Source organism: Taudactylus pleione, unplaced genomic scaffold (assembly GCF_031769625.1).
Source record: "Taudactylus pleione unplaced genomic scaffold, aTauple2 ptg000387l, whole genome shotgun sequence".
NCBI classification, from domain to species: domain Eukaryota; kingdom Metazoa; phylum Chordata; class Amphibia; order Anura; family Myobatrachidae; genus Taudactylus; species Taudactylus pleione.
Window position 1 is genome coordinate 390,315 of NW_028284788.1, and position 20,925 is coordinate 411,239.

General features: G+C 45.6%; 1 protein-coding gene across 6 annotated transcripts in view; it reads right to left on the reverse strand.

Moving 5' to 3' along the window:
• Nucleotides 1-20,925, reverse strand: part of BRPF3 (bromodomain and PHD finger containing 3) — a 331,101-nt gene that overhangs the window by 190,618 nt on the left and 119,558 nt on the right. For all 6 annotated transcript variants that reach the window (XM_088445751.1, XM_088445752.1, XM_088445755.1 and 3 more), the window contains exon 4: nt 9,850-9,981. In XM_088445751.1, coding sequence (XP_088301877.1) covers nt 9,850-9,981 — 132 coding nt within the window. The remainder of the gene's footprint in view (nt 1-9,849; nt 9,982-20,925) is intronic.

The following is a 20,925-nucleotide window of genomic DNA, read 5'->3' on the forward strand; positions in this document are numbered from 1 at the left end:
TCACTCCTGGCTGCTGCCATTCCTGAGCAAGTTCTGCACTGGTGGTGCCCCGATCCCGCAGCTGAATCAACTTTAGGAAACGGTCCTGGTGATTGCTGGACGTTCTTGGGTGCCCTGAAGCCTTCTTCACAACTACTGAACAACCTTGATGATCCGATAAATGGTTGATTTAGGTGCAATCTTACTAGCAGCAATATCCTTGCTGTGAAGCCCTTTTTGTGCAAAGCAATGATTACTGCACGTGTTTACTTGCAGGTAACCATGGTTAACAGATTAAGAAAAATGATTTTAAGCTCCACCCTCCTTTTTAAATCTTCCAGTCTGTTATTCTAACTCAAATCAGACAGAGTGATCTCCAGCCTTGTCCTCGCCAACACTGTTAACATGAGAATCACTGACTTGATGTCAGCTGGTCCTTTTGTGGAAGGGCTGAAATGCAGTGGAAATGTTTTTGGGATTAAGGGTCTGATTCAAACCCGTTCGCTAGGCTGCATTCGCACGTAACCAGCCGATGTTTGCAATCTTTACATGCGTATAAGACGCAGTGTGCATGTGTGAACCAGACAGTGACATAGGGAATCGATCGCAGGCAGTACACAGATGCTTCGCGAGCATGAATGACAGGACGTGCCGTTTGTTGGTGGTGACAGGGGGTGGTCAATGTTAACGGGGTGTGGTGGTGAGAACGCAGGTGTGTGTGTCTAAACACCTTTTCTGCGGCGTGCGTAATAAAGATGCATCGTCAGCATACACGTCACATGGCTGACACAGTAGCGCTCGCAGTGCTTGCGGTAGGGTGTGGGCTGCCACAAATGCTGCATATTGGTCCGATGTCAGCCGATGTTACCGATTGTTTAACACGCTTCTTGGAGATGAAGTATGTTACTAAGGGAAGGTGGGCATCTCGTGTCAGGCTGGTGGGCGTCTAATTGCACACCGCGATCACATGCCAAAACATAGTGGGCATGCTAATGTTTTGCTAGCGATTGCGGGATTTGCATACTTTGGCTGAGGACAGCTGTGTGCGAATGCAGCCTAGCAAAAGGGTCTGAATCAGGCCCTAAGTTTATTGTCATAGCAAAGAGAAACTTTGAAATTAATTGCAATTCTTCTGATCACTCTTTCATTCTGGCGTATATGCAAATTGCAGTCATAAAAACTGAAGTAGCAGACTTTGTGAAAAACCAATACTTGTGTCATTCTCAAAACTTTTGGCCATGGCTGTAGACACCAAGGGCCAAATGTGCGGAAGCCATTTTCTGACGTTAGCACTCATCAAATTCCAACATCAATATTACTGAACTTTTTTATATGGTATCCACACAAATTCTTGCATTTTCAAAAGACTGTCGTTTCTTTAGTCTATTTACTCTTACGAACATCAAAACAATTTCAACCCAAATGACCAATACTGTTTTTATTAAAATTTCAAGAAAAAAAAAAACATTTTTCTAATTTTATAAACACCACAAAAAATACTTTTAATTGTTTTGTTTTTTTTAACATATATTTTTTCATGGTTTTTTGGTTTATTTATTATAAGAATGTTTCCCGCAGAATATTAGAAGCAGCGTGGGCTTCACGGCCAAAGAATATTCCTGTGACCTGAATCATGGCTCCAGTGCTCTAGGGTCGTGGGCTTATCTGTTCGTGATCCTGCTGTGCTAGTCTGGGACGTGGTCTTGAGCACACAGACCAGCCCCCGCCCAGCCGGACACCCACTCACGTGACTCCACCGGTTGTTGTTCCTGCCGCGGCTCCTGTGGACGAGGTGATCTCCAGACGTCTGCTTTTCTCTCCTCCGCTGCCTTCCCTCAGTCTGCAGCTTGTCCTTCAAAAGTGGCTGCTGATAGCCCGGGCTGTACTGTTCCTGCATGTGTGGCCCTAAGGAACCATCTTGTATGCTGCTCTTTTGGATGAGGCTGCTTCTATGGGGATCTCTCTGGTTGCCTGGCTGCTTCACCTCCTCACGTCTCCCGGTCACCTAGTGGCTTGTGTGTCGCACTGAAAAACCTGACTTCTCTTCCTCAGAGAGAGGAACGTCCTTAGTTGACATTTTTCCTCAGATAGAGTACTTCCTTTGCTGAATAAGTCTCGTTGGGGAAGATCCTATGACTGTAATTGCTCCACATTTACTTGCGGATAGTGGCCATTCTGATATCTTCCCCTATATCTGAACTGTATGCCTGTGTCACTATGGGTAAAACAGGGCATGATGCTGCTGCAGCTAAGCTGGAACGCTATGCTAGGTCATAAACAGTACCCCACCAGCCCCTGCGGGTAGCGACTCTCCTGGTGCCACTAAGTCTGTATCCTCTGCTCCCCTTTCAGTGGCTGGTCCTTCAACGTCTTCAGAAGTTACTCTACAGCAGGTTTTGGAGGCAGTCACACACATCCTGCGAAACAAAGTTGGCTGATAAAATTGAAAAAGTGCAATCTGGTTTATCCTTTTTACGTCAAGATGTTCAGAAGGTACGTGAAAAAGTGGGGAAGCGGAAACCCGTATTTTTACAATGGAATATTCACATCCCCCCCGTCAAGGCACAGGTGGTGTCTCTGACCTCTCAGATGGCCGGTTTACAGAATAAGAACTCTGACATGGAGGTTTGTGAGTCTTCCGGAAAAGGGAAGAGGGTACTTCTCATGGGGCATTTGTGAGGAAATGGTTGCTTGATATGTACGGCCATGAGTCCTTTTCTACACCATTTGCAGTGGAGAGGGCTCATTGTATTCCTACTAGACCTCTACCTCCTGGTGCTCCTCCACGTACATTTTTCGTCAGATTCCTTCACTAACAAGATCGTGATTCTGTTCTTTGTCTGGCCAGAGAGATAGAGCTAAATGTCTAGTGTCACCTGCGTGACCTCAACCCGCCTTATGCCATGCTGTTCCCCTCTAAGCTGCGGGACGTGGTGGATAGAGAGTCAAAATTCTTTGCCACTCCCCGTGAGGCTGCAGCCTGGTTGGATCTACGAATGCCCGGGAGAAGACAACTGGCCCAGTAGTGACTGTGTGTTGGTCTGCCATGTTGATTCTTCTGTGCCTCTGACCTTTAATTTTCTTATGCAGAAGATAGTATAAATATTTTCATGTTATCATATATTTGGTCCTGCACTTTGTTTTGCATAGTTGTCTGTCTGTTGTGGGCTTACTGGCCTAGCAGTGATCTGGGTTTTTATTACTACCGGGGAGTCTCCTTGAATTGGCGGCTATATTATCTTATGTATAGCCCTCTTGCCCCCTTTAGGACAGGGTAATTGAGTCTTGTAGGTTTTTTTTTTTGTGGTTATGTGATTAGGTGTGCCCCAGTTTGGGAGGGTATACAGGGTGGGGGGTGGGAGAGTTTGGTTTGTTAGATTTGTTTTATTTGCTGTCTTTGATATATTTTTTATATTTATTTTTTGTATTTATTTATTTTTTATAATGCACTGTCTATTTAAGGCCTACAACTCCGATACATATCTTTATAGGTAAGGCTAAAGCACTCGCTGGTACATAAGCTACTTAAGCAATATGGCCCAGATATTTCTTGCCTAATGGTCGGTAGTAAGGTATTGGCCTTTAATCATCCATGGGTAGGGTGGGCATATCATGCCTCGCATACCTCGTCCTCTAGGGAGTTTCCATCCTTATTAACAAATCAGTCCCATTTTAATTAAATGCAGTTTAAATTGACCCGTATGGCCGCTTTGTGTTCTTGGACTGCTTATTATATTCTCAACCTATTTTCTTACTGGCAATATATATCCCACTCCCTTTTTCTTATGATGTACTAAAGTGAGCAGTTGGATTTGTTGTGCATTCCCCAAATACTCAGATACTTTGTTTGGGCGACTTTAATAATATAATTGACCCACAATTGAATAGCTTGCAGGAATCCTCAAATTCACTTTTGTTGAGCAGTGCTGGATTTGCAAAATGTGTGGTGGACCTAGACTGGGTGGATGCCTGGCAGGTTAAACACCCTACTGCACGTCAGTTCTCATGTTTTTCCTCGTTTTATTACTCCTCTTCAAGACTTGGTATGGTCCTGGTTTCACACCATCTGCTACCCAGAGTATAAAACCAGGGGATTCTCAGATCATTCCCCACTAATTTTGAGTTTAGATCTAAATAGCTTTAAGGAGTCCAAGTATTGGAAATTATAACCTTCCTCGCTGTAGATGGGTGTGGGGGTCTGAGCTTCCTGGAAGGGCTATTTTGCTGACAAACATGGGTATTACTTCTAAAGCTATAGTTTTGGATGCTTTTAAAGTATTTTTACGGGGGACCTTTATAAAGAGAGAGTGGCTGAGCTGAAGATGTTCTATAGGGAAAAGAAAGTTACTTTAGAGTCTACCTGTAAGAAATTAGAGTTAACATATTTAGAAGATAGACTTGAGTCCTCTCGTTTATAGTGGTTGACAGCCCAGTCTTATTGGACTGCTCATCTGACAGATAGAGCCACCCGTAGATTATTATTTTGCTCTCAAATGCATTATATGCAAGCTGATAGGACGGGCAGTTACCTTGCACACATGGTCCATGCTGACCGACTATCAACCTTTATCTCAAAAATTATAAGACCGAATGGGTCAATTGCCACTTCTATACCCAATATTGCTGATGTTTTTATGTCTTTTTACACGCCCATTTATACTGTAGTACTAAATTAACCTATGATCAGGCTGACTTGAAGTCATATGTTTCATTGGTTGGGCTCGAGCTTTACTGGACGCCTTTTTACCCTAGAAGAGGTTGACACTGCTGTTAATTCCTTTCCTGGGGGTAAGGCTCCTGCTTCATATAGTATACCAATAGAAGTATATAAGAAGAATGCTTTAGTATTTGTTCCAAGACTTCTGGAGCTTTTTAATAATATTTAAGAGGAAACCTCCTTCCCTTCTTCTATTTTGAGGCCATTATTATTGTTCTCCCAAAACCCAAGAAAGACCCCAGGGTATCCTGACTCCTATTGCCCCATCTTCTTAACCACTTAACTGATCATTTTTTTTTTGCCAAAAAACGCTCCGAAATTGTCGTTTTTTTTTTCATGACTGAATTAGGTCAAGAGCATTTAGTTAAAACTTATTCAATACAATTTTATTTTAAAAATCTTTTTTTTTTGTTCCTTTTGAAACATAGTATACCATAAAAATAGTATTTTTTTTCAAATTCATGAACTTGAACTTTAAACACTTTTAAACTATTTTATGACATGGAGCACAGGCTCCTTTCATTATAGTAACCCAGCGTCTGCAAGGAGCAGCACCAGGTCTGACCAGGGGGTGGGGGTGGGTGGATAGGGGAGGGTGGTGGGGTATGCAATTGGGAAGCCGACTGTCTAAATACCGGCAGCCGGCTTCCCGACTGTCATATCCCGGCAAGGGTGAAATGCTGGGCATCTAGATGTAGACGCCCGGCATTTTCCCGACGCCGGCAGACCGGTACCCGGCATCCCGATCGGACAGCCGCGGGGGGGGGGGGGAGGGTTAGGTTTAGGGCTCCCGGAGGGGACTTAAGATTAGGCACCCCCCGGGAGGGTTAGGGTTAGGCTAGGGGGAGGGAGGGTTAGGGTTAGGCACCCCATGGGGGGACTTAGGGTTAGGCACCCTCCCGGGGGACTTAGGTTTAGGCAGCGGGGAAGGGGGTGGTTAGGGTTAGGCACTTAGAGGGGGGATTAGGGTTAGGCACTTGGGGGGGAGGTTAGGGTTAGGCACTCCTAAGGAGGGTTAGGGTTAGGGGGGTTAGGTTAGACAATACTTACCTATCCACGATCGGGATTTCCAGCGCTGTCGGGCTTCCGCTCTTCGGAACCCTGCTGATGTCGGGCTGCCGCTGCCGGAAATCATGCGGCCGGCGGTATTTCATACCGATTCCGGGCGGCGGCTGTATGTTCACTTCCTCGGCATCTGTGAGGAGCAGCGCCGGGGATACACTGGAGCACAGACTCCTTTAATTCTAACAACCCGGCGTCTGCAAGGGCAGCACCGGGTCTGATCAGGGGGTGTGGATGAGGGGGTGGGGAGATGAGGGGGTGGGCGGTGGCTGTATGATCACTTCCCCGGCATCTGTGAGGAGCAGCGCCAGGGTTACACAGAGCATAAGCTGCATTCATTTTAATAACCCAGCTTCTGCAATGAGCAGCGCCGGGTCTGATCAGGGGGTGTGGATGAGGGGGTGGGGAGATGAGGGAGTGGGCGGTGGCTGTATGATCACTTCCCCGGAATCTGTGAGGAGCAGCGCCAGGGTTACACAGGAGCATAAGCTCCATTCAATTTAATAACCCGGCTTCTGCAATGAGCAGCGCCGGGTCTGATCAGGGGGTGGGGGTGAAGGGGTGGGGAGATGAGGGGATGGGCGGTGGCCGTATGATCACTTCCCCAGCGTCTGTGAGGAGCAGCGCCATGGTTACACAGGAGCACAAGCTCCTTTAACTCTAATAACCCAGCGTCTGCATGGAGCAGCGCCGGGTCTAATCAGGGGATGGGGGCAGCGGCTATGTGTCCATTACCCCGGCATCTGTGAGGAGCAGTGCCGGGGTTACACAGGAGCATAGGCGCCTTTTATTGTAGTTACCCAGCATCTGTAAGGAGCAACACCGGGTCTAATCAGGGGAAGGAGGCGGCCGCTACCCCGGCATCTGTGTGGAGCAGCGCCGGGGGTTACACAGGCACATAGGCTCCGTTAATTGTAGTTACCTGGCGACACCGCAGGGTTTCTAAGTGGAAAAGTATTGCGCTCGTCCCAGCGTATCCCCGTAATCAAATTGGTCGAAAACAGCACTCGCCGAATTCGAAACAAGCTAAACTTTTGGGGAGATCAGCCTGATACCCCCCAAAAGATGCTGTGACATGGGGGTTCACTATGGGTACCCCTAAATAGCCTTGCTGAAGGTATTTGGGGTGTTTAAATGGTCTCAATAGCTGTTATTTTGCACCTTAGAAAAAGTGGTGAAGAAAAGCATTTAGCAATTTTTTAAGGGAAAAATGATTAGTCCCATCAAATTTGGGGTACATGAAAATGGGTACTAACATTTTAAAGTAGCTAATGTAAACTTTAAAAAAACTTGAAAAATCCACCTTCCGCAAGCACCTGCAATCAAAAAAACACCTGCCACATACTTGCGGACCCCCCCCCAGATTCTATTTTGCTAGTTTTTAAGTTTGTACCCCAACTTTTGTTTTTTTCGCCCCCAAAATTATAGTACTTTTTTGGGGAAACAGATATTTTTTTTTACACAGTTTGCCTTAGGGGGTCTGTCCAAGGGGTGCTGGGTGGTTTCTGGAGGTTTGTACCCCAAAACCCCAATTATGCACTTTTTTATCGAAACCTAGTAATAGGTGAAAACTTATCGCAGGGTCTTTTGCATAGACTTTTCGCACTGGCGAGAAGTTTGAATAATTGAATACGGGGATAAATTCAGACTGGCGAAATGAGGTCATCGGCGAAAAAGTATTGCCAATAACGTCTTTTCGCCGGCAATTGAATATTCCCAATTGTGTCACTTGACGCCACTACAGCTTTTGATTCTGTGGAGTGGCCCTTTCTATAGGAGGTCATGCGTAGCTTTGGATTTGGCAGTTTTTTTAAAATGGGTCCAACTGCGTTATACTAATCCTAGCACAAGGGTCTCTGTGAATGAGTTTATATTCCCATTCTTTACCCTGGCCTGGGGTACATGGCAGGGTTGCCCTTTGTCCCTAACCAAATTTACATTAGCCATAGAGCTCTTGGCTTGTATCCTTCGAGCTCATCCCGACATTGGATTCAAATTGCATGATATAGAGGATAAAGTGGCTCTATACGCAGATGATCTTTTATTATTTTTGTGCAATTATGTGTCTGCTATGTCTGATGTTCTCCGAATTATGGATCAATTTGGATTGTACTCAGGTCTCAAAAATAATTGGGATAAATCCTCTATTCTTCCCCTTAGGGTAGCCACCTGATACTCCTTTAATTTCACTACCCTTGAGTTTGGTAAATCGTTTTAAGTACAGTATATGGGTGTTTGGGTAACTAATTCTCCACATGATTATACTGCACTTATAAACTAATATAGAACCATTCTTTTTATATTTAAAGAATAAAATTTGTTCCTGGCCCAAACTCCCTCTTACAGTAGCTGGAAGAGTTAAGGTGCGTACACACAGTATGATCAGTCAGTGATAACGATATCGCTGACTGACGGACCTGCACCTTCCAGGTATGCTGAATGATCGATAGTGATCATCCAACACACCACCAACCCACCGACGACGAGTACGCGACACGCGATATACAATTGCAGGTCCCTATATAACCTAGTCGATATCGAACAGGTTGGCCTCCATGCACGGTCAATGGACGATATTGTTTTCGTCCATACGTGACCGCACATCGCAGGCCGTTGGTGGGTTGGAAGGGAATAGAAAATGCACGATATGAACGATATCATTATCATTATATAATGCAACATTCCCTTTTCCGGAGGTTGAATGGCCTTCTGTCTTCACTAGTCTGGGTGAATCGACGACCCGTATTAGTTAAATGTCCTCACCAGATGTAGATACGCGGGGGGCCTGGCCCTTCCCCTTTTTAGACTGTATTATTATGCGGCACAGTTGCACACTTACGAATATGGCTTAAGGATATCTCAGCCAATGCCTTACATGTTTTTCTAGTTTCCCAGGTCTTTCCCAGCCTTAGTCCTCTACAGGCTTTGCCTGGGGGAAACATTGTCTGGTCTGGTCCTCCTTTGCTTACGCAAGCCTTACAAGTATGGAAACAGGCGTCCACAGTTTTGAAAATCAAGGGGCTGGATCTGGACATCTCCATATGTAGCTCTAGCATTCTCCCTAAATTGGCTCCTTTACAAACAGATCTGGTGTGGAGATCTAGGGGTATTGCCACGTCGGGCCATTATATGACTCTGCAACCCTAAGATCATTTTGCTCAGTTAAGAGATACCTATCAGTTGACTAACTCATACTTTTATAGATACCTACAGCTTAGACATGCCTTATCGGCCCAGTTTCCTGTGGGACCCACCCAACATTCAAGTATCTTCTTTGAAGATATTCCTCCTGGCATTAGGTCCTCGTAAGTCTCTCTCATGTTTCTCTCATGTTCATACGCATATGTTTTATCATCTCATCATGACAACAATTTACATTATATAAAAATTAAATGTGAGGCTGATGTTGGACCCTTAGATAATAACATCTGGGATAAGGCCCTTCATTCTCCTCGATTCTCCACAGCTTCTATTAGATTCCAGCAGATACAACTTGTTTATTCTACACCGCACATATTTAACTCCTGTCCGTCTGGTAAAATTTTGGGGTCGAGCATCTAATACCTGCCCTAAATGTAGTGCTAGCAGTGGTACCTTTATGCATCTCTTCTGGGAATGTTCGGTAGTCAGTGCTTTTTTCGTCCGTATATGGATGGAATCTAATTATGCTCACCATCAAATCAGTGATTGAGTATTTTTGGGCTGCCAAGGGTTGCTCTATGACCTTGTTTGAGTATGATTGTTCGATTGTTGTTGGTTCCTGTATTTTTGCAGTTGTGGCCCAAGTGTTTATTCACCGTTGGCAAGTCGACATTTAAAGATATGTCGGCTAGCTAGTGCAGTTATAAAATATACTGATTAACGCTTTTCTCTTTTTTTTAAATTTTCAATTTAGTTTTTTCTCGTAGTCACGGTACATTTTATTTGGTTATATATATATTTTTCTCGTAACTAAACTCATAATTCTTAGACTCAGTAGCTCTTTTTCCTGCAGGGGGGCACAGCAACCATGTGATTTCCAGGGAGATACAATACAGGAATACCACTCAAAATATTCAATTAAATTCAACCTGTAAATTCTTGTCATTTACCTGTTCTTTCTTTAGCTTCTCCCTCTTTCGAATTAGTTCAGTCAATAATCTGGCTCTCTCTAGATCATGACGCAGTTTTTGCCAGTATTTTAGTGCCTCCTTAACTGAAGAGCTCTCCCCATCCTTTTCTTTCTATGGATAAGTGCAGTCAGAGTTAAAACAGAATCAAGAAGCAACATAATTAGGACACAGTTATTGGCAAAGAGGTAAATGAATATGATTCATGCCTCGGACCTTGTGAAATGTTTAAAAATTGCCTAGATAAAAAAAGTGTATTCCCATATACTGTATTCTATTGGGAGACAATCTCACATAGGAGGACTGTTCTAGAATTCTGGGAACTCCCTGCAAAAAGTTATGAACATGTAGTAAAACTTTCTCTTATTTCTCCCTTTTGTTTTAATTGCCTGTGAAAAGCTTTATATGCAATTTCTGTTTTTGTATATCCATTAAGCATTGTGGGTACTTTCTCATACTAATCTTAGTTTAATAAATTATAGTCTGTGTACTTATCTTCTAAAGCGGGCCTCCTGGCATTAGGTACACGGGGCCTCATTCAGACCCGCTCGCAAGCGCTATGCGCTCGCAAACGGGTCGATGGTGTAGCACTGCGCACGCGCCAGACCCGTAGCAAGTGAGAAATTCACTCGCTCCGGGGCGGCTGTCTATGTTGATCGACAGCTCGCCCCTTTTGTAAGCGGGGAGGGGGGGTGGCTGGACAAACGGAGGCATTCCTGCCGTTTGTGGGCAGCCCTACTGACATGTGATGTGATGTCAGTAGTGAGCTTCCTGCTCTATTAGAGCAGGAAGCTCATTGGGGCTTGCAGCACTCGAGACCCTACCACAAGGGTCTCGTCACAAGCCCGATGGTCGCAACCATCACCTGGGCGCTCACAAAAGCTGTGGGTGGTCACACACAGCTTAGCGAGCGTCCAGGAGCCCGGCTTAAAAAAAAAGCGGCCGCCCTCATTCAGAGCAAGAGCTCGCTTTTTGCAACATTCAAAACACTGTGGCAAAGGCACAACCAAGGCGTGAATACAGTATCCCCCAGATGGACTCTGGAATTTGGCGGTAAGTACAGAAATATCCTTTCTCGCCTTATCTGGAGGATACTGTGACTCTGGATCTTCCACAAGCAATCATCAAGAGGCGGTTGAGTGCGCAAAACCCTACGGCTGAGCCGTGTGCAAAACCTTACGAGTAAAACTTTAATCTTTTGCCACAAATGTGTGGAAATGATAAAACTTAGTGAAGTTGTATACAGAGGACCAAGTTGCTGCTCTGTGCAGTTGCTCAACTAAGACACCCTGCCTTGATTCCTGAGTAGAATGCACCCGGGAAGGGTCAGGATCCAGCTTAGCTAAAGCAACGCAAGCTTGCTTAATATCTAGCAAGCCACCAATTGTTTGGATGCAGCCCAGCCATGCCAGTAAACATCATAGAGGACCAAGAGACACTCCAACTTCTGAACCGACGCAATTTGGTCAACATAAATCCGCAACGCCCTGACAACATCCAGGAAGGCTATCAGAAGAAGCCAGTAAAACAATCTCTCAAATCAGATGGAAGCGATAAAACAACTTAGGCTGAAAAGATGGCCTAGTACAAAGCACAGCATGGTCACAGTGAAAAATCAGAAAAGTGGAACTGGCTGATAATGTTACCAATTCTGAGACCCGCCGAGCAGAAGCAATGGCCAAAAGAAAAGCAACTTTAAATGCAAATCTCCCGACTCCAGAGGCTCGAAAGAAGCTGCCAAGACTACATTTAGGTCCCAAGGGAGAACAGGTGGGACATACATTGGCTGCACATGCATCACCCATTGCATGAACGTCTTGACATCTGAATGTAAAGCCAGACTTGTCTGAAAAAGTAATAAGGCAGAGACCTGACCTGAGGCAAATCTGGGTGTAGGAATGGTCCTTGAGTGAGAAGATTGTCAAACTGTGGCAGCCTCCATGGAGGTTTGACCAACAGAGCCATGCCCGTTGTGGCCAATCTGGAGCAATTAGGAAAAGATGGGCCATCTCTCTCTTGATACGGTGTTATCATGGCAAAAGATGGGAACAGTAACCTCAAAGACCAGTCTGTGGTGAAAGCATCCACAAAGACCATCTGAGGATCTCTGGACCGTACTCCATAATGAGGCAACTTCTCATTCAGTCTGGATGTCATAAGGTTGATGTCTGGTAGATCCCAGCGCTCCATAATTAGATCGAATGTGTCCTGGTGCAGAGCCCACTCTCCATCCCTGGGATGAAGATGGCAGAAATGGCTGTAGAGAACCTCTTGATCCACTGCATAATTCAAGAAGTCTCCACTATGGCCTCTTCACTCCTTATCCAACCCTGGTAATTGATAGAAGCCACAGCTGTGGCATTGCCTAAATGGATCCGTAGATGTCTGCCCTGCAGGAACAGCTGAGCCTGCAACAAGACATTCCAAATCACCCAAAGTTATAATACATTGACGGAAAGGGCGATCTCCTCCCTGGACCAGAGACCCTAGTATTGGAATCATATTGTCACCGCTCTGCATCCTGAAAAACTGACATCAGTCGTCACCAGAGTACAGTCCTATATTAGAAACGTACAACCCTTGGACTAGTTGGTGGAGCGAAACAGCCAAATCAAGGAATGACGGATCTGAAGAGATACAGGGAACCATTGCCTGTTCAGACAAAGGTCTGATTTCCTCCAACAGAGCAGGAAAAAGATGCTGTTGAGCCCTGGAGTAGAAGCAAGCAAATGTTACTTCGAAAAGTCACAACAATCTTCCCCAGTAACTACAGACATTGCAGGATGGACATCAACTCCAACCTGGATACCACCACAAGCAACTGACTGTTGAGAATAGTCCATGAGGATGCTTTGATCAAAATATAATCTAAGTAAGGTATGATGGTAATTGCGATCATTGGGGTGAATACCTTTGTGAATACTCTGGGGGTGGTAGACCCCAAACTTGAGAGTCAAACTCAATGGCAAACCGGAAGAGTTTGTGAGCCTGTTTCCAAATGGGAACATGGAAATAGGCATCTCTGATGTCAAGTTATGTAAGGATCTCCCCTCCTTCCATGGAAGCAATATCCTTGAGAAAGGACGCCCTGAACCAGAGATCCATAAACAACCAGAACCAGATATCCCTGAACAGGAGTAGTTGGGCTCCCACTCTCGTAAATTCCAATATCCAGGAAAGAGTCATGCTGAATGCGGGATGCCATGGTCGGGTGTGGACGGCCGTATGGACCCCAGAAAGGCTGAAACTGTGACTTGGCATTGGAAGAAATGGTCTACCCCACAAATTAAATAATCTACAGTGTCTTCTTGGATTCGGTACCCACCTACCAGGATTGTAACCAGAGGGTTCTGCCTGCAGAAATGGACAATGTGGACCAGAAATTAGGGAAATGACAGCCAGAAAAGCATAACCGACATAGAGGTCTTCTTCAGTTGTCAATGAGGCCCAGGAAGTCCAAAGGGTCAGTCCCCAACTGTATAGTTTGTTACTGTTGGTCCAACCAGGCCTTTTTAGCCTTGGCTGCCCAGGCCCCTGCTAAGACTGGACTAAGTGACGTCATTGCAAGAGAAATTCTTCTGCCTCATCGGATAAACCCACTGAAAATGTACACCTGGAGGGATCTGACGTTTACGGGAACCGGAGGGACCTAGCAATATTTCCAAAGTGGATCAGACCCTGAACAGTCCATCCATTTGTCAAGGCAATGCCAGTATCCACTGTGGCATCTGTAAACACTGGGGGAGAAGTTGTAATGGGTGGGGGCAGATGCGGCTGAGAACCAATAGGGATGGAAACACTCACCTACGGTTGGTTGCAGACATCTGTTACAAGTCCAGTCCAGGACTTGCACATGGCTCAAGATCCTCCTGCTCTTCTCCCCACTGGATCTGCTCCCAGGAGATTGGGACGGCTCAGACCTGGGCTGGGTTCCTCCCATGTTACTTGATAAGTCCTTCCTCTATTTTTACACACTGGATTCTAGCTGCCTTGTTGGCTATAGCGTTTATTTCACAGCGCTCGGCTCAGCTGCATTGGCAGCTATTTTCTCCCAGCTATTTCACCGTGGACTGTTTCCCGGCTTCTTAGCCACTCCAGTAGCCGTTCTTCCACAGCCTGCCCACCCGGGTTCTTAGCCATTCCAGCAGCCGTTCTCCCACACCCTGCATACCCGGCTTCTTATCCACTCTAGCAGCCATTCTCACTCAGCCTGCATTCCTGGCTTCTTAGCCACTTCAGCAGCTGTTCTCCCACAGCCCGCACTTTGGCGTCTATCCACAACATCGGACTCAAGACACAACATCGGCTTCAGGCCACAAAATCGGGCTCTAGCCACAATATCGGCCTCAAGCCACATCATCGGGCTCTGGCCCCAACATCGGCCTCGGTAACAACACCGGCCTCAAGCCGCTCCATCGGCCTGAAGCCACAACATCAGCCCCTAGCCACTACCTCGGCCTCTGCTGCTCCGCCCAGACACTAAGCCAACGGCACCAGCTTCATCTTCACCAGTTAGCCAACTGCTACAAATATCTTGGCGCAAACGCCTCCACTAGTGTCTTCTTACCATCAACAAGACTTCTACCGACGTTCAGCCAGTTTTCCGGGGCAATTAATAAACTTCTCCCTCCACCTTGTCTGTACCGCTCTTCTACAGGGATTCTTGGGTGTCGGATCCCCAACAATCGTAACAGCATCACAGTTTTTATTCTTTTACTTTAACTCCCAGTGGGACTGAGCCCACAACTTAAGACACGGTACAAAGATACTAATAGAGTTGGCAAATATAATCAAAGGCTAATAAACTTATCTAAATAAACTAAATTTAAAATTAACTTACAATAAGCCAACTAACTATATAAATTAAACTATAACTACAGGCTTGAAACTAGCCTTACTCCTCAGCAATCCCTGCTGTAGAAATCCAAAGGGCTAGTAGCATCCGACGTTTCAACCTGGGAAAGTGAAAAGAGGAACCTAAGCCCTGCCTCCTGTCTAGGGAGTACTAGGAAGATGGTGTCCACTGGTGCTGAAATGGAACAAAGGACAAACATGGCAAGAGCAGAAGCACAGCTGCCCACCAGCACTGTACCTCGAACCAGAGTTAATTCTCTAGTTCAAGAAAACTGTCCGCCGCTGCTCTGGCCACCCATTGCTGCTCCTTGTAGACTGTACTGGAAGACCATGGCTTCTGGGATGTGGCAAGGCCTGAAAGCTGAATACAGGCTCCATGTCTGGTAGGCAGCTTCTGTAAGAAGGGTCCCAGAGTGGCTGCCTGATTCCATAAGGGGATTCAGGCTATCCTTAAAGACAAGAAACTATAAAGTCAAATAAAAAAACACTCCTAGCTCCAATATCCATGTTTCTCACTGCAGGTACTGAAAAAACAACTGAATAGCTGGATAAGGTGGTAGGATTTCATCAGTGTCAGCAATTGAAATTACATACACATATCAGCCAATTGTTTAGTACTGTACATGCACCGCACTAAGCATGAGCGCAATCGCTCAGCGATTACGCACGCACATAGGATTTAATCACAGAGTGAGTGACAGGCTGTAAGCATTTGGGGGTGGTGATGGGGAGTGGGAGGAGAAACTGCAGATGCCTGTGAGATAGTCATGCAAATCCATCTGGCCAGAGTCTGTTTGTTAGCTGGTCATCCCTACTTGCGGAATCCATATAGGACAAAGAGGGAGTCTGATTTCCTAATGGAAGCAGTACAGTCCATATAGATCTTCAGAGCATGGACTACATCCAAAGAGGCCTCAACTGCCGAAAGGTCTGGCGATTGAAAGGCCGGAACCACAATTTCCTCATTTACGTGGAAACAAGAAACCATCTTGGGATGGAAGCCCGGCTGTGTTCGAAGAACAGCCCTATCTTGATGAAAGAATAAAAAAAGTGGGAGCGACATAAAAGCACCCCTAAATCCCTATGGGCAGATGTCATAGCCAGAAGAAACAGAGTCTTCGCAGTGAGCCACTTGACATCTACTGATTCTAGGGGTTCGAATGGAGGTTCTTGAAGTGCGTGTAGCACCACTGACAAATCCCATGGTGCCACAGGAGGGACAAAGGGAGGTTGTATATATAGAACACCTTGCAGGAAGGTGTGAACATCCGTTAGTGGAGCAATTATGTGTTGGAACCAGATGGACAAAGCAGAGACGTGCACTTTCAAAGATGCTAGACAAGCAAGTATTCTAGAAATTTAAAAATTGAGGGTCAGTTTCTCAGAGAACACCCTTGGAAATATATATGCCATATTTGGTGATAGATTCTGTCTGAGGCTGGTTTACGTGCTCTGAGCAAGGTCTGGACCACAGAGCTGGAAAATCCCTTAGCTGTTAGGAGGGATGCCTCAAGAGCCAAGCTGTAAAAGACAGACAGGCTAGGTCTGGATGTAGACCTGGACCCTGATACAACAGGTCTACTCATAAAGGAAGTTGAAGAGGAACGTTTATGGAGAGACTTAGGAGATCGGAGTACCAATGGAGTCTGGGCCAAGCCGGAGCTATCGACAGGATTGTGACTCATTCCTCCTTGAACATTCGAAGAACTCGGGGAAGCAGGGATATTGGAGGAAAGAGATATTGTACAACAAATGGAAGGTCCAATTCACTGACAATGTGTCCACTAAGGCTGTGCCGAGGTCCCTTTTCCTGGATCCATACACTGGAAGTTTGTGGTTGTGTCTTGAGACCATGAGATCCACATCCGGTAGACCCCATTTGTCTACTAGGAGCAGAAAGACTTCTGGATGTAGAGACCACTCTGCTGCATGCAGTTTGTGATGGCTGAGGGAATCAGTTTCCCAATTGAGAATTCCTGGGATTAATACTGTGGATACAGCTGGGAGATGGTGTTCAGTCCATGTGAAAATGTGGGACACTTCTGCCATTGCTGTCAGACTTTGAATGCCTCATTGGTGATTGAGGTAGGCCAATGCTGTGGCGATGTCGGACTGTACTTGTACTGGCCTGCCCTGAAGAATATCCTGAGCCAGAGTGAGAGCTCTGTAAATGGCTTGAAGTTCCAGGACATTGATTGGTAACACTGTCTTGACATTGGTCCAGCAGCCCTGGTAAGCAGAGACTCATAACGGGGTCCTGTAATGTGTATTTTATATAACCACTGACAATCTGCATACCGGATTTGTGGGGCTATATAAGGAAGTCTCTGTTTTTGGATCAACTATGCCTTGAAAAAGACCCGTGGAGGGTAGAAACGCGTTGGAGTTGATCTAAAAACGGAGGTTATAGATAAATTTTTTTCCCACTTCTGGCACATAGAATAAGATAAGGGCAGCTGTCGGAAAGACCAGTACAGACGGGACCCACATGGATTTGCAGCATACATAACACTGCAGCCGCGGGTGAGAGCTGCAAGCATATTGCTCAGTCAGAGGACCGGCATAGACAGGACCCACGCAGATTCGCTACACACATAAAGCCGGAGCCGCAGGTGAGAGCCGCGAGAATATTACTTTATTAGAGAACTGGCATAGACGGGACCCACGAAGATTCATATTATACATAGAGCCGGAGCTGCGGGTGAAGAGACGCGAGTATACCACCCTGCCTATTGGATTTACAACAAGCCGGGGTGAGTGTATAGAGAAGCGGTTCAGTCTCGGGTGAGAGCCGAGCTTTACATAACATCCACCGCTTGAGAGGCAATACCATCCTGTGTATATCAGGTACTATAGGATTTTTTCTATATCTCTACACTCACCGACAGAGGCAAAGCAGATTACATCATATGGGCCCCCACAGGTCCGGTAAGATACCCCTTCGTTTTCTGTGCATAAATTTTATACCATTGAAGTGGAAGAGACTGTTTTGTTTTTTTTTTAGAAGATTTGTGTTTTAAAGGATACAGTGTTTTCTTTTTATTTTTTCATCTTGACATTTTGTTACATTAAAGAATTCTTCTTGCTTTTTATGGAGAATTGTCTGTTTGGATATTTCTTCAAAGAGGACTAGTATTAATTAGTTTTTTTTGGCCAGTTGGAAAATTTTATTGGGACAGTGCATTTTTGCCTGTATGGGGCAGGTGAAGTGTTTTGGAATATTTTGGAGCCAGCAATATACCATTTCTGACTTTGTCAAATTGTGAATACATTTTTTACCTAAAGCCATATAGAAGTCATTTATATCTGTATTTTTGATCAATATAAACACAGCGCTGATATATATATATATATATATATATATATATATGACACAGGTGTGCATACACCATTTATATTTTGTTGATTTGGAACACCGGGCTGTAAGGTGTAGGTGTCATGTGCAGCAGCAGTGTGGAGTGCTCTACTAGAGACTTTATTTATATAGTAAGCCCTGGAAAGAGTGCTGGCCGGTCACTGCGCCCCACCCTTAGAGGTTTGCATCTGTGGTGAGGAGAGCCCAGTCCTGGATCCAAAAGGGATAACCCTTGTCTAAATGGGATGTCTGTAGCCACCAGGCTAGGGACAGGCGAACCTCCGGGGGGAAGCCCATCTTCTGAGATCTGAGCAGATGGGGTAGCCATTCCACCTGGAAAGGATCAGGTGTTGTAGGGGACTGGAGTGAAACTGAGCAAACCCCACCATGCTGAAGGTGGACACCATTGATACAAAGGTCTGCATTGCAGAGTGAATGGACACTCGACAACCGCAGAGAATACTGCTCACTCAGTACTGTAGGATTGAGATCTTGTCTGTGGTTAGGAAGATTCTCTGAACCTGAGAGTCCAAGAGGGCTTCCAAATGTACCATTCTTTGAGAAGATGTCAGAGAAGACTTTTCCAGTTGATCAGCCAACCATGCGTTTGTAGAAAGACAATGGTTACCTGTAGATGGTGGTGAAGAATCTCTGGGGAGCTGGCCAACAGCAAGATATTGTCCAAGTATGGGAATAGTCTGATCCCTAGACAACAAAGAAAGGCTCCCATAACTGCCATGATCTTGGTAATGACCAGAGGGACCGTTGAGGTCCCAAATGGAAGAGCCCGAAATTGGTAATGCTGCTGAAGTATAGCAAACCGGAGATATTGTTGATGAGAAGGCACCATAGGTACATGTAGGTAAAAGTCTTGAATGTCCAGTGAGACCATAAAATCCCCAGGCTCCATAGCTAGGATAACCGAGCAGAGGGTTTCCATATGAAACCTGGCCACCCTGATAAACTTGTTCAGCTGCTTCACCTAAATAAGAGGCTGCATCTCTAATGTGAGATACTGTATGTAGGACAGCTGTTCCCTCAAAACATTAATGGGGAATGTCTCTTCTGGGACCTCTGCCCAACTCTTAATGGCTTTTGCCACCAAGGACATAGCCTAGCATGATTAGTAATAGCTCCTTTAAGAGTTTAGTTTTCTTCAAGGAGGTTGGAGTATGGATGGGTAAGGTAGCATTCTTGACCAGACATGTTACGTGGGAATCCACTGCTGGGGGGACTTCATATTTAGTGCAATCAGTAACGGGAAGAGGGTAAAAGGAACTTAACTATTTAGGCAGCTGAAACCTTTTACTGGGTATATGCCATGCCTCGCTCATGTGATCAGATAGCTGGTCAAAGTGAGGAAACTCTTTAAACAACAAAAGGTAATTTTTGGCAGTCGTATTAAAAATGCCTTAGAAGCGTTTTCTGCCTCTTCTATTTGCAGATAGATTTTACAGCTCTCACCAGTGCAGTTATACTTAATTTAGAGGGAGGCTCCTCGTCTCCCGAGAGGGAGTCCAAGTGAGAGGTCTGCATCTTCTGTCTCTCCAAATGATACATCAGAATCTAATAGCTGGGTGGACTGGGAAGATAACACTGTCGAGGTATCCGCCAAACTCTGTACTGAGGTAGAAAGTACATATACCCATGGGACAGGCAAATTATTTGCAGGGAGCACCTGCTGTGGCCATCCCATAGGATGAGCTACCACGGGGACTGCTAGATGGTCCAAAACTTTTGCCAGCACCTGTGAAAAGGTACCCCAGGGTGGGTCCTGAGGAGAAGACACTGGGGCTGATGGGCCTGGGGCTGCAGAACAAGTTGCACAAAGACCATCCTGAATGAGGTCCTCTGGAGCTAAGCCCGCTGAGCAGGACTTACAAGACTCCAGAGTAGGAGCATCAGCTTTCTTGTTATTCTTTCCTCCGCTAGACATAGCCACAAGAATAATAAAATACTGTAAAGCAGGTACTTGGTGAAGCAGTGTCTTTTTAATGGTAGCAGACACTGCACCTTAGCATACATGAGCATTGGACTGGACACACACAAGCACACAACAGAAAATAAGCAAACAACATAAAAGTAAATGTCTTAGCACTCCTTCTGCTAATGTCTGTGGACCCTCCAGGTCCTGACGTCCAGATGCTAACCACCACCCCAAGCCTATCACCTGGCAAGCTTATCCAGCATCAGGAGCAAGGAGCATCAAGTGTGTGGGAGTTTTAAACCCTTCCTGTGCTGCTGAATTCTAGAAATCTAGTTTGAGCTGTGCAGCCCAGAAAACCCAGAATTCCAAACTTCTATTGTAGGTGCAGAATGTTCCAATCTTGTTATCCTCTCCCTTGGAGGGAGCTGATCCTACCAGAATGTGGGCAATTCAGGTGGGAGACAATCCCTCTCACCACACATGCCCCCCTTTCGCTTTTCCAAGGGAAGGGCACATATTCTTTTGTGTTGTCCGACGCCATTCAGCCTTCCTAACCACCTTCCAAGCGTGTCTTCCTCATACCCCCAGAACATGGTGTTCTCCGGCAGAGGAGCAACCATCCTTCTTTTCTTGTGGACACTGGGTTCTGCTCTATTTTGCTGCCCCGCAGACAAAGTATCCCTCAAAGAGCCAGTGCGACATTTGACAGGGAAGATAAAACATCCAAATTATTGCAAACTAATGCTTTTGCTTCTTTTCACTGTTTTGCTGACAAGGTGTCCGCCAGTGGAACTTCTGGATTGGTTATTACATCTCTGCAAATATTAGTTAGGAGTTAGGGGCTTGGAGACTTTACCTTGGTGTTGTCTCTGTGGTTCCTTTATGAGCTCAACAAATCCTGGGAAAGTGCGTCCCAATATGA